Source organism: Lathamus discolor, chromosome Z (assembly GCF_037157495.1).
Source record: "Lathamus discolor isolate bLatDis1 chromosome Z, bLatDis1.hap1, whole genome shotgun sequence".
Taxonomy (NCBI): domain Eukaryota; kingdom Metazoa; phylum Chordata; class Aves; order Psittaciformes; family Psittacidae; genus Lathamus; species Lathamus discolor.
The window spans coordinates 39259088-39274376 of NC_088909.1; the positions used below are offsets into that span (position 1 = coordinate 39259088).

Genomic DNA, 15289 nt, shown 5'->3' on the forward strand with positions numbered 1-15289 from the left:
CTTTCAGTATTATTACTTACAGATTAAAAAATCTGGACTTACACACTAGGTCATTGCTTTTTTTAGTAACAGTTTAACTAACATGGCTTCAAATTAGGTAAGAGATAACAGTACTGTGTCTACCTCACTGAGACAATAACAGATACAGAAGAAAGAATCTGCTATTTCCCAGGAAAAAAAAAACACAAAACAAAACAAAAATCCCAAACCCACAAAAAAGAAACCCCAAACCTAATGAAAAAATCACCACCAAAACCCAATCCAAAACAACAACAAAAAACAAACCTAAAAACCAAATCACAACACTTTTGCATTGTATGGATAAACTTAAAACCAAAACTGAATTCCTAGTACTCTTCTTGACTAAATTAATACAGTTTCCAAGGTAGATTTTATCCTTTACCATCACCAGAGAACTATCATTCTCATTGTTTCTTTCCCTCATTCTAGTAATGGTCTACAGTTATATTCAATATATAGTAACTCAACCATCACTTGCCTTTTTTACTGTCACATTTATTCATTTTAAACAGCCTGACACCTGGCCTACTTGGTAGGAAAATTCTTCTATTAGGCACAATGTACTCAATCCAGAAAATCTTACTGTCTTAGAAGTTTGAAGAGATGGCATAAACTGATACAAAGTCCTGAGGTATAATTTGATCTATACAACCTCACTATTGCCACTTCACATAACTGACTGACTGTCAAGATCTGCAGAACTGGATACACATTCTGGTCTGTAAGTACTAGACCTTCTGAAACAACATTGTATCAATCTGAACATGATAGGTGAAAAGAATACCTCTCTGCCTATTTAAATCAGCGGTATCAACATCTTATTACAGGTCAAAGAACTGCTACAAATGTGTGTACAACCATTTTTCATTAAAATAGACATTAATGTCCTATTTTAAATTTTACCTGAAAAAGCAATTGTAAGGGGATAATGCTACAGTGCTTACTCCTTTACTAATCACTAGTATTATAAAAAAGTGGCAAGAAAAATTACCTGAGTTCTATATTCTACCTCCAAGCAGACAACTGGACAATTGGGATGTTCAAATCTTCAGTGCATACATAAATCTTGAGATTAAAAAAACATACCTTTAATCAGCATTTTTCCAAGGGAAAAGGATATTCTGTGACATAAATACTTAATCTGAGGACACAAGGATGAACAATCTCTTGTGTTCAGACTGTTGGGGTTTTCTGTTAATCAAAATCAATTTTCTTCATGCAGCAATACCATTTTATTGAGCAATTTGAGGGCCATTCTTCTACGGATATGCACACTTTAATTCTTAATTTTATTGCTCAACAAAGAATGCTCAGCTTGAGCAGAATTTAAACTTGGAACTCAGCTCCAGCAGACAAAATGTTTTCACTGGAAACAGAATACTTAATGTGATAATAAAACAGATGATGCAAACAGGCAAAGGGCTTTAAAATATGAAATAAAAAATAAAAGAAATGAGAAAGGAAGAACAGTTAAGCAAATTGTATGCTACTCATATAGACATCCTTGTTGAAATTACTAAATATTGATTCAGCGTTAAAATTGTATGAGACAGTGTAATAAAACCATTTATATTTCAGAGTGAGTATAGTTAGATGATTGAGATCAGAATGGAACACAGCATTGGTCCGTTCCTTTCAGTCCCACTTAACAGACAGAAAATTGACAGTACAGGATGTAAAGGTTTTGTGAGGAGATCGCCTATTAAAATGTACTGAAAGGGAATTGTTTCAGTGTGAATGACAGATGCAAAAGAACCATTTACATCACAAAATGGTTTCAAACAAAGGAATTTTGAAAAGCAGAGCTTCAGGTACTTTCGTTGGTTGGTTTAAATGAAACTTTATGGAGATAGATATATTTAAAGATTCAGAGATTATCATACTACTTGTATGCCTGAATGTTATGGAATTCATAAGACTTCTGTTTTGATTACTGGAACTTGTAATATTAAAATATGTGCAAGGCTAGTGTTGTGGTTTAAACCCAACCACAAAAGCTCGTTCACTCACTCCCCCCACCTTCTCTTTTTCTCCCTTTCTTTCCTTCCCCCCACCCCCGACCCTCCCCGCTCCCGGAGGGATGGGGAGGAGAATCGAGAGAATGTAACTCCCACGGGTTGAGATAAGAACAGCCCAGTAACTAAGGTATAACACAAATCACTGCTACTACCACCAATGATAATATTGATAAGAGAAAATAACAAGAGAGTATGATACCATCGCTGAATGAGTTCAACCCCACCCCACCCCCCACCCCCCCCGCCCGAAGACAGACTGTGCCCTTCCGGGTAACTCCCAGTTATATCCTTGGGCATGACGTGCTGTGGTATGGAATACCTCTTTGGCTAGCTTAGGTCAGGTGTCCTGTCTCTGCTTCCTCCCGGCCTCCCCTCGTCCCCGGCAGAGCATGAGACTCATCATTCTTTCACAGCTGCCAAGAGCCGCCTCCAAAGACTGAGGGACGTTTCCTCTCTTGCAATTGCTTTGTCAATTCCCCCTTCTCTAGCAAGTGATCCCAGCTGCTTAGCTTCTCTAACTACTAGTTCGTGACCATCGGCCCCATTGTCCCAGCATCGGAGCAACCAGGTGACGGGTAAAATCTTTTCACATATTCCATAGCTCAGTTGAGGTCTGAGGTCGAGAAGTCACCTCTTCTTCTTCTTTGTCATGTGATGATGACTCCTGCTCAAATACTAAACCGGGTAGTGAGTACATTGTTTCTTCATCTTGATTCACCCTTCTTGCCTCCTTTTTGCTTTTTCTCTTGCTTACAGGGGCAACCGATATTGGTATGAATTGGTACTCTGGTTTAGCTGCAGTGATTATCACTGTGGTTTGAGTAGCAATTGTACTCGTCGCTGGGGGTGGTGTAGCTGCTGTGCTTGGAGCTGGAGTAGCTGTGCTGACTGTTGCTTTGCCTTCAGACGCAGGGGCATTTTTTTCCTTTTGAAAGTGCTGGATAGTGTTGAACAAGGCCCTGTAAGCATAGGCCAAGCCCCAGCACGTTGCCGTGATTTGTCCCTCTCTGGTATGGCCAGACTGACCACACACCTCATTTAAGTGTTTTACTAATTCTTCCAGATTTTGCACTTGTTCGGTGGTGAAATTCCAAAGTACTCAAGGAGCCCACTGACCTAGATACTTGCCCATACTATCCCACACACCCTGCCACTCATGGCTGTCCAGCCTCGGGGAAAATCTCTTGGTCCTCCTATATTGTCGTTTAACCCCAGACAAACCCCAAACCTGACTCTGCTTAACTCTTGAAATCAGATGAAATGGTCGTGGGCAAAACACACTCTGTATGCGTGCCAACATGGTGATCCCCATCACAATCAGCAAACAGGTCTCAACAGTATTAAAAGGCCATTCAAGAACTTCAAAACTCTCAAATGATGCTGTAAATGGTCGGGGGGGGGGCTGGGAGGGTAAAAGAATGTCTCCTTCACAGGTTGGCCACCCGAGAAGGAGAAAAAAGATGTGTAATTGCTAAGCACCTTTATTATATACCTCCCAAAGTATAAAGGTGGTGACCACACTGGGAACATAAGACCGATCAGTTTCATGATCAATGATTCTATTGTATTACAAGTCATTATAATAAAGTACAATGAGACAAAAACCTTAGCCCAAGCCCCGCACTTGAAAAACACCAACACAGCAAATACTGGCTGTATGTAATGCACAGCGTTCTGAAACTGTGAGATCAGGAGGAACAGCTTTGAGAGCCAATAAATCAGCATTGTGACTATTAATCCAGTCAGATCTGTCGTTACCTCAACCCTTCGTGCCCCACGCTGCGCGCCAAAAAAGAACTGTCATGGTTTAAACCCAACCACAAAAGCTCGTTCACTCACTCCCCCACCCCCACCCCCCTTTTCTTTTTCTCCCTCTTTCTTTCCTTCCCTCCACCCCCAACTCTCCCCGCTCCTGGAGGGATGGGGAGGAGAATCGAGAGAATGTAACTCCCACGGGTTGAGATAAGAACAGCCCAGTAACTAAGGTATAACACAGATCACTACTGCTACCACCAATGATAATATTGATAAGAGAAAATAACAAGAGAAGAGAATACGATACCACCACCAAACAAGTTCTACCCCCCCCCCCCACCGAAGACAGACCATGCCCTTCCAGGTAACTCCCAGTTACCTCCCTGGGCATGACGTGCTGGGGTATGGAATACCTCTTTGGCTAGCTTAGGTCAGGTGTCCTGTCTCTGCTTCCTCCCGGCCTTCCATCGTCCCTGGCAGACCATGAGACTCACAAAGTCCTTGGCCAGAATAAGCATTACTTAGCAACAATTAAAAACAACCGGTGTTATCAGCTCTCTTCCCAGGCTGGAAGTCAAAACACAGAGCTTGCACCAGTTACTAAGAAGGAGCAAAACGGCTACTGGTAAACACAGGACATCTAGTCAAGAAGCTGGACCATTTGAAAACTACCACAAATGGGGGAAGAGGAAAATATGCCTGATTTGAGACTGTTCATGTTTAGGATAAATTTCATATACTTTAGATGATAAAAAATTACTATTACCATTGCGATGACAGGTAATTTTTCAGTGTTGACGTATTAACTCCTATGAATATTTAGCTACTATTGTAGGGGTGTACCACTATTTTTTTTTTCTTTTTTTTCTTCTGTTCCCCACATGCTTCCACAATTCCTGTAGAGATATGCTTCCTTAACAATCATAGAACAGAATCATGGAATCATTTTGGTTGGAACAGACCTTTCAGGTTGAGTCCAGACCTAACACTTCCAAGTCCACCTCTGAACAATTCACAGAAGATCAATCCTCTTCAGAACTATGGCCAAATTATTTCTGTGTTATATGTGTATATGTGCCTTCAGGGAATAAACAGCTCTCTGATGTAAGTCTCCCAAAGAACATGTGTGATTGCAGGAAATAAAAACCAGCAACTTGAAAAAATTATAAATCACATTCTTTCTATTACTATGATGTCAATATAATTTATAAACTACTTTTTAAAAAGTCACATCCATTAATTTATACTTAAGAGCTGAAGTAACTGAACTATATTACCGAGATATACTGTGTTCCTGAAACAACAATCATTCATGGTTTAAAGAACTGGAAAATGATTCAATGGTTTCAGAAGGCACTATTTTCCCATAGACTGATCTTATGTTCTGCACATTCACAACTTCCAATTTTTTTACAATACTGCAGAACATCGAGCTCTCAGTGCTTGAATAAGAAATAAATGTTAAAAACCTGTCTTATAATCACATATTTAATTTGCATCACTTATAAAAAACAAACTGGAAAAGTCCATTTTGAAGAGTGCAAGTATTTGTAAAAAATGATACCTGAGAAGAGCATTGAAAACATAATTAAAGAAAAAAATTATTTCATAGATTCCTTTGCTTTGTATTGTAGCATAGCAAAATACAATAGGAAAGTGAATTACTTTAGTATTAAAGCTGCTATTTCTTCCATGACTGCTAATAAATTTTTTTTACATATTGCATGCATACTTTTTCCAAGTTATGCTATAAAAATAAACATACTGTCCTCCTTTCTAAAATTGAGATCCATTGTGGAAGAGCTACTTGCATATACATACAATGAGAACATACAGTACCCGCTTCACAAGATTTATTTCCAGTTTAGAAACTCCAAAAGTTGCTGCCGGATTACAGTATCACTGATTCTCTGTGTTATTTATTCAAGTAAATTAAGAAACTTTTGGAGAGTTTTGCACAATCACAGAGCACTGAAACCCTTTCAAATTATGCATTCAGTCTTCTCGGCACTGCTGTTTATACTTCATAGCAACTTGAAAGAAACTGCAGTTACATAGCTAGAAACTACAGAGAGAGAATATCAAATTCTTAAAAATGATGAAAAAGTATCTCTTAGGAGGAACACCATTAACTTCATTCAGCAAAATGATCAGCTTTAGTTTGACAAGATGCTAAAAAGGTTCTCGTACACAATCTATAGCACCACATCATTTAAAGTGCCAATCCGATCCTCATGAAGGATCTTCCAGAATCCTTATGTTCAGAAATCCTTAATGGCTTTTTCCTATGATTGGAAGACTATCACTTAAAAGGACATCTTATTAAATTCAGACAGACTCAAATCATAGGCCAGTTTATGAAATATACTTCATTATATAAATTGATTAAAAACCTGTTTTCTCTAGATCTTGTCAAAGAAGAGCAATCATGTTCCTAGTTAGGAAGCATGGTAATTTTACGATTAGAAGGTATGCTAAAATATTACCACAAAAAAAAGCATAAAGCAACTATGTGTCAAAACAAAGTAGTTACTAAAGGACCATACAGTACCTTTAGAAAAGGCTCTTGTAAAATCAACCTTGTCATGTGTAGATTATCATTACATAACTGTCAAGCTGATGATGCCTGCACTGAATGAGTCATAAATATTTGCCCTGTACATCAGAATTTTTATTGATTTCACACTGGCCACCAACTTGGACACAGGCATGACTGAGTTACATTCAACATATCTGTACAGTAGCAATTATGAGATAAACGAAGAGTAAAGATCACATTATTCCAAAAAAATAATTCTTAGACAAAATATGTCTTAGAATCATAGAATAGTTAGGGTTGGAAAGGACCTCAAGATCATCAAGTTCCAACCCCCCTGCCATGGGCAGGGACACCTCACACTAAACCATCCCACACAAGGCTTCATCCAACCTGGCCTTGAACACCACCAGGGATGGAGCACTCACAACCTCCCTGGGCAACCCATTCCAGTGTCTCACCACCCTAACAGGAAAGAATTTCCTCCTTATATCCAATCTAAACTTCCCCTGTTTAAGTTTTAACCCGTTACCCCTTGTCCTGTCACTACAGTCCCTGATGAAGAGTCCCTCCCCTACCTTCTAAGAACTGGGTGGTGCAGTCAGAGCCTTTGCCAGTGAAGACCGAGGCGAAGAAGTCATTCAGAACCTCAGCCTTCTCCAAATCCTGTGTAGCCAGTTCTCCTGAAAGCTTCCTCAGGGGGCCTATTTTGGCCCTAGTCTGTTTTTTGTTTGGTACATACCTGTAGAATCCCTTCCTATTATCCTTAACACCCCTGGCTAGGTTTAATTCTAACTGGGCCTTAGCCTTCCTAACCTGGTCCCTAACTTCCCGGAAAACATCCCTGTACTCTACCCAGGCCGCCTGTCCTTGCTTCCATTTTTTATAAGCCTCTTTTTTCCTTTGAATTCTCCTCAGCAGCTCCTTATCCATCCAAGGAGGTCTCCTGGCCCTCCTGCTGCACTTCCTTCTAGTTGGGATGCGGCACTCCTGAGCTTGTAGCAGGTGATCCTTGAATATCAACCAACAGCCTTGGGCCCCCCTGCCCTCCAGAGCTATATCCCATGGAACCTTACTAAGCAGGCTCCTGAAGAGGCCAAAGTCTGCTCTTTTGAAGTCCAGGGCAGTGAGCTTGCTACACGCTCTTCTCACTGTCCTGGGGATCTCAAATTCTACCATCTCATGATTGCTGCATCCAAGGACTGCCCTGGAGTACCACATTCTCAACAAGCCCTTCCCTGTTGGTGAGCACAAGGTCAAGCATGGCACCTCTCCTTGTCGGCTCCTCTGTTACTTGCAGAAGGAAGTTGTCGAGGAACCTCCTGGATTGCCTGTGCCGTGCAGTGCCATCGTTCCAACAGATGTCAGGGTGGTTGAAATCCCCCATGAGAACAAGGGCCTGTGAGCGTGAGGCTTTTCCTATCTGTCTGTAGAGTGCTTCATCCACAGGTTCTCCTTGATCAGGCAGTCTGTAACAGATCCCCACAGTAATGTCTCCCATGGCTGTTTTCCCTTTAACCCTGACCCACAAACTCTCTGTAAACTGCTCACCTGCCCCCAGACAAGAGTTCCATACTCTCCAGCCTATCCCTAACATAAAGGGCAACTCCCCCTCCCCGCCTGCTGGGCCTGTCTTTTCTAAAGAGCCTGTAACCTTCCATTCCAACACTCCAGTCATAGGAGCCATCCCACCATGTTTCTGTGATGCCTATTATATCATACCCCGTAGATGTGCACACATCTCTAATTCCTCTTGTTTGTTCCCCATGCTACGGGCGTTTGTATAGAGGCATCTGAGATGAGCTCCAATTGAAGCCGGCTCATTGGCTGGAGCAGCTGGAATATATCTACATTGTTCCGAGCATTTATTATAGGTGCTGGCAACTGACTGGGTGTGTTGGGATGGAATAATGCCCCCCTCCCCCAACACATCTAGTTTAAAGCCTCCTTGACCAGTCTGGCAAGCCTCCTACCAAAACTGTTCTTCCCCTTCTTTACCACAGCAGCTCCACCAGCCCCCAGTAGATCTGGCCTACTAACTTCAGTCTTATGTTCAAGACACCCAAACCCCTGACTATGACACCACCCTTTTAACCATTTATTGACCTGGCCAATCCTCCTAGCTTTTTCTTGGTCCTCCCCTGTGTCCTGGAGAATTGACGAAAAGACTATCTGAGCACCAGAGCCCCTAACTACCTCTCCCAGGACTCTGCAGTCTTTCTTTATGGTCCCCAGTCTACTATTACCTATATCCCTAGCACCCACATGGATCACCAGGAGCAGGTACAAGTGATTAGAAGAATAAATTAGAACTTTATTCTAACAAGATGCTGCCCAAGGATTCACAGATATTTAAATAAAAATGTCTCTCATAAACTTTACCAGACATAGTCTGTCACAGGACATGGTGTAGAAGCTATACTGCTTACATATACTGCTATAAAGCAGTTAGTCTTGCTTTTATCTGACAACCCAAAGGAAGAAGTTAAGGAAGTGGCTTGGAAATAAAACATGGTTCTATGCTGAAATTTGCTAATACCAGCTGTTAAAATTCTATGACAAGTGCAACAATTAAACTGCTGAGAGGCAACTACCACAGGAGGGGAAGAGAATACCACCAGTTTTGTGGTCATAGGTACAAAATGATAAAATGATTACTTTACTGATTAGCATATAAAGTTTCTTTCTCACATTTAGTTAATGAAGAAAAATTACTCAATCTGGTTATTCTGTCTTCAACATAATTAGTTAATGTGCATAGGTACTTTGCACATTTACACCTATTTTCACACTTACAGGAAAAGAAGAAAGTGAAAAGAAAAAATGAACAGCTATAAGTTCTTGAGAGACAAGGATGTAAAGAGGGAACGAAGGGAGAAAACAAGAAAAAAAATTAACATGGAAAGGCAAGTATATAATAACGCAAGTCAGAAAAAAAGATGAAACAAAGAAACAGTAATTGCGGACGGAATGAAAACAGAAGGTAAAAACTACAATACTATATCCACGACATATTCTTCTGTCTTCCACAGAAACAAAGTTGATAAATGTTGGTGTAATTTTTCTAATGTCACAGAACAGATCATTCAGATCTTTGGTGACACTGTTTGACACATTACAGCTACAAAGCAAAATAAAACATTCTAGGTCATGAGAACAAACCAGTGGTTTCAACTGGGAGTTTAACTGTGAATTGCATACACACACTCCTTCTTTCCCCTTCTCTCTCTCAGTGTATGTACAAGCAATGCCTCTCATCTTACCCAATAATGATTATTTGCATCAGGTGCATTTCTTGTAGTTTACAATAACTTTAAGGTAAAAAGGTACTAGTGTGATAACTAGAAGCAATTTTTTTCGAATGTCACTATATTCAGAAAAATAATGAAAATTTGTCCTGAATGCTTCTTCTTTTTCTGTAATTCACATTTTCACTACATAACCCACATTTAGCTATTAAAAATCTCTGTGTTTCAGCAGTGCCATAATTCCGTATTTTCAAATGCCAGTACTTTAAAGAGAGCTTACATTACTAGGGGAAAAAGACTAATAATAAACCACTCAAGTTTTATACATCCATCAGCCTCAAAGCAATTTCACAACTTCTCATGTGCTGTTGCCTCCAGTTTGCACACAGAAAGCAGACAGAAAGGACGTAGCTCTGTACAGCCTAGTAAGATCCACTCACAGGCCATGTAGAGCAAAGAACAGATTCCACATTCTCTATGAACATGGGACTGGAATTATTACTAAGCACTTATGAAGTACTAGTTGAGAACTCAATACAAAACTGACCACACAAATATTTAGTGGTTAGAACTTAAAAAAAAGATGAATTCTGGAAAAGACAGATGCAGCAGTTAAAGATTGTGTTACTACTCCCTAGATATTTAACTTCCTGCTGGAGCTTATTTCCTCCTAAGAACTGCAGAAATGGGACATGTGTCTATGGCAGCTGCTTCAGTGCAATTCAGAGTTTTTGTTAACATTGCCTTCTGTACTTCTCTGACCTGGCAGAAAAACAAGGTGGAGGAAACACCACTTACTGAAGTCACTTTGGCAAAATTAACCAGTTATCATTTGTTAATAGCTTCAGAGTAAAGAACCCTGAATTCCAATACAACTTCCCAGTCACTGTCTGACTGGGAAAAATCTCCTATTCTTTTTCCCCTCAATAAATCGTATCATCCCACTTGCCTCCATATATACCTCAGCTTAAATTGACAACAAATAAAAATATACCGTCTTATTGTGCACAGAAAGTCACTCGTACGTAAAAGAGTACGTAGCAAACTTTAACAGAAGACATTATATCATAGAATCACAGAATAGTTTGGGTTCGTGTCCTGGGCTCACCAGTAGCTGTTTTTCTCCTTCTTAGTAGCTGGTGCAGCACTGTGTTTTGACTTCCAGCCTGGGAAGAGAGCTGATAACACCGATGTTTTTAATTGTTGCTAAGTAATGTTTATTCTGGCTAAGGACTTTGTGAGTCTCATGGTCTTCCAGGGATAAGTGGAGGCTGGGAGGAAGCAGAGACAGGACACCTGACCTAAGCTAGCCAAAGAGGTATTCCATACTGCAGTACGTCATGCCCAGGGATGTAACTGGGAGATACCCAGAAGGGCATGGGCTCTCTTCTGGGGGGTCGAACTCCTTTGGCGGTGGTATTGCATTCTCTTCCCTTGTTATTTTCTCTTACCATTATTATCACTGGTGGTAGCAGTAGTGATTTGTGTTACACCTTTGTCACTGGGCTGTTCTTACCTCAACCCCTGGGAGTTACATTTTCTCAATTCTCCTCCCCATCCCTCCGGGAGCAGGGTGGGGTGGGAGGGGAAGAAAGAGGGAGAAAAAAAGGTGGGGAAGTGAGTGAACAAGCTGTGTGGATCGGTTTAAACCATGAGAGTTGGAAGGGACCTTTAAGGTTCACATAGTTCAAGCCCTCTACAATAAGCACAGAGATCTTCAAAAAGATCAGGTTGTTAAGAGTCCCGTACAGCCTGACCTTAAATGTTTGAAGGGATGGGACATCTACCAACCTCCTGGCAACCTGTTCCAACCACCCTCATCATAAAAAACTTCTTCACTGTACCATGGAACAATTCTGGTTGGAAGGGACCTTACAGATTATTTACTTACAAGCCCCTGCCAGAGACAGGGACACCATCCGCTAGGCCATGTTGCTCCAAGCCCAGTCCAACCTAGCCGTGAACACTGCTAGGGATGGGACAGCAACAGCGTCTCTGGGCAACCTCTGACAGAGCCTCACCGCCCTTACACTAAAGATTTCTTCGTAATGTCTAATCTAACTCTCCCCTCTGTCAGTTTAAAGCCATCCCCCTTGTCCTGTCACTACAAGCCTTTGTAAAAAGTCCCTTTCCAGATTTCTTGTAGGCCCCTTTTAGACACTGGAAGCTGCTCTATAAGGTCTCCCCAGAGCCTTCTCTTCTCCAGGCTGAACAAGCCTTACCTCAACCTGTCTTCACAAGAGAGGTGCTCCTGCTCTCTGATCATCTTCATAGCCTCCTCTGGACTCACTCCAACAGGTCACAGAATCACAGAATCCCAAGGGTTGGAAGGGACCTCAAAAGATCATCTAGTCCAACCCCCCCGCAAGAGCAGGGTAACCTACAGTACATCACACAGGAACTGGTCCATCTCCTTCATGTGTTGAAGACCCCAGAACTGCACACAGTAGTCCCGCTGGGGTCCCACAACAGCAGAGTAGAGGGGCAGGATCACCTCCCTCAGTCTGCTGGTCATGCATCTTTTGATGCAGCCCAGGATACAACTGCTTTTCTAGGCTGCATATGCACATTCATGTTTAGCTTCTCATCAACCAACACACCCAAGTCCTCCTCATGGTTGCTCTGAATTCATTGTCCACCAAGCCTGCATTTGTGCTGAGACTGCCCTGACCTTGCAACTTGGCCTTGTTGAACTTCAGGAGGTTGGCACTGGCTCACCTCTCAAGCATGTCAAAGTCCCCCTGGATAGCATCCCTTCCCTCCAGTGTATCAACTGAACCACACAGCTTGGTGTCACGAGCAAATTTGCTGAGGGTGCATCAATCCCACTGTCCATGTCACCAACAAAGATGCTGAGCATTACCAGTTCCAGTACAGACCCTTGAGAAAAAACAGTTGCCACTGATTTCCACTTGGACTCAAGCTGTTGATCACAACTCTTTTAAGTGTGACCATCCAGCTGATGCCTTATCCATTAAGTGGTTCCTATGTCAGATCCATGCCTCTCCCATTTAGAGACAAACACGTTGTGTGGAACAGTGTCAAATATTTTGCATTAAGTTCAGATCAATTACACCAGTTGCTCTTCCCTAATGCACCAATGCTATAACCCCATCATAGAAGGCCATCAAATTTTTCAGGCATCATTTGCTCTTAATGAAGCCATGCTGGCTGTCACCAATCACTCCCTTATTGTTCATGTGCCCTAAGCATAGTATCCAGGAGGATCTGTTCCCTGATCTTGCCAGGAACAGAGAGGTGAGACTGACTAGCCTGTACTTCCCTGGGTCTTCCTTGTTTCCCTTTTTAAAAATGAGGTTAGATTTCTTCTTCCTCAGTCACAAGGAACTCCACTAGACTGCCACGACTTCTCAAATATGATGGATTATCACTTGGCAACTTTATCCATCAGTTCCCTCAGGACCAGCATTTTTATGTTTATTTTTCTGTTTACCAGAACTTTTCATATTCTACCAATACCAATTTCTACAGCCATCTTTACCAGTTGTAATAAGTTTCATTTTCCTATTTGAACTTTAAAAAAAAATAAATCTTGGCTGCAAATATTAATTTATCTATTCCTGATGTATTTTCCTCTCTTCTCCATGATGTTCGCATGATACCTGGATTTATTTTCAGTCATGAATTTTAATTAATATGCTGTTTATCTACCTCACCCTACTCATTAATTTTATTGAATGTTTCCATTATTTCCTGCATGTTTACTCAAGTTAGTTCCCTCACACATCACTCCTCTTACAGAAAAGAAAAAGGAAAGAAAATAAAATGTATCAATAACACTATGTTAAAATACAAAGATGGATATATACAAAGTGTCTAAATCTTTAGCACTATGAGTTTTCCACTTCCAATTATAGACATTTCTTTTGTTTGCAATAGAATCGAAAGTCATTTTAAAGACTTTTGACCTGAACAGTATTGTTATTTCTATGCAAAAGTTTCATCCCTTGAATATATTTTTGCGACAGGCTTTTTACACAGGGAAATTGGAACGTGTCTGCTCAAATACTGCAAAGTTCATTTATTTTGTCATGTTTCTGCCTACAACAGTGTTATCCATCATAGTATAAACTTAGCCTAGCTGATACCTATGGTTTGACAATAGTCCAACACATCAGTGACCAGCAAAAAGGAGTACGATACTTACGTTGGTAAGGTGAATGACTCCTTTCGATGTTACAGAGCAGCCCATGAAACCAACATACTGAAGCTCTGGACAATGTTCAGCAAAAGCTCTCACTGACTGATCTGTCACCTGTGGAAAAGATACACAGGTAATAGTTGAATACCTGATACAAGCACATACTTAACACAGTCTAAGCAGTTTCTCTGTAACATTGACAAGCTGCTCATTGATAGTTTTATTATTACTATCACTATTATTATTTATTTCAAGAGTTTGAGAGAAAATACTAGGTATGCACACACATCTATACATGTGCATGAAGAAGAAGGAAAATGTATTTTTTGGCAAAAGGAGATCACCTTCTTAGAGGAGGAAAAGAATATGAAGAAGTGAGAGAACGATGGCTCCAAACACAAATATTATTGTCATCCTGTAAATAACCCAAGAAACCATTCATCCACCATTCTCATAAACTATATAAAAACATTTAAAATACTAAAAAAATGTTACTACGATTCTGCAATTTCATGCTATACCGATTGTTGACCTCACAGAATTTTAATTATGTGGTAGCTTAAGTCTATATTCCTTTTGTAAGCATCTTTACTAAAACAAAACAATTGATGATTTTAACTTAAATGCAGTGTTCCATCTGTATGCCCCACATGAGACTTGCATATCTTGGCAATACACCCATGTCAGTTATCAGCTGAATGGAGATGCTACCTAATTTACTATTGTAATTTATTTATTTCTACACCTGCTTTGTTTCTTTATAATTAAATTTGTCTAACAAACTTTAGTAACTATGAAACACAACCCATCACATAAATGTAATGCTTTGTATGTAGACTATTTAAAAGGACAGTATTTTGTGAACTCTGTGAGGAATATTGATGTGGGTATACTTAATGCACCTGCACACCAGCTTTTATACAAGTTCATTGGGGGTTTTTTGTTTGGTTTTTCTTTTCTTTCTTTCCCTTCCCTCTCCCCTCCATCCTCCCCTCACCTAGTGCAAATGACAACAATGCAAAACTCTATCTTGATTTTAGGACAAAACCTGTATTTGTCAGCAAAACTGCTCAGGAATGTCTCACTGCATCTGGAATCATAAATCCTGAATGCTAAGGACATTCTGGGTTTGTAAGGATGTCTTCTTGTTATCACAGAACTCAAAAGCAAAACAAATTTTGAAATACTAGTCTACAACTTAGCCTCATGTGAATACATACACAGGAACTTTACACCTGCTGTGCTGTGAAACACCTTTATCCACAGTTTGCACTTGCCTAACACGTCACTTCATTGTTCATACTATGGAGTATTTTGCATTCTAAATAAAATGTCTGAAAAAATAATTTTGGTAAAAGTTAGTAGATTATATATAGATATAAATAAACAGTTTACAGATTAGCAGCAAACCTTTTCAGTGCTCGTTAGATATGCATCATCTAGTCAGGAAAAGAGTCTTCATTACCTCTGTATTTTCCAGGTTTAGAAAAATTGTTTACAATCTCTAAAAAGCAGTCAGACATTACCCACATATACTTTAAAATTACTG

The 15289-nt window shown here is 40.3% G+C and overlaps 1 protein-coding gene across 1 annotated transcript in view; it reads right to left on the reverse strand.

Annotated features, from left to right (window-relative positions):
* Positions 1-15289, reverse strand: part of FBXL17 (F-box and leucine rich repeat protein 17) — a 310790-nt gene that overhangs the window by 220278 nt on the left and 75223 nt on the right. Inside the window, exon 5 of the mRNA XM_065662668.1 lies at positions 13747-13854. Coding sequence (XP_065518740.1) covers positions 13747-13854 — 108 coding nt within the window. The remainder of the gene's footprint in view (positions 1-13746; positions 13855-15289) is intronic.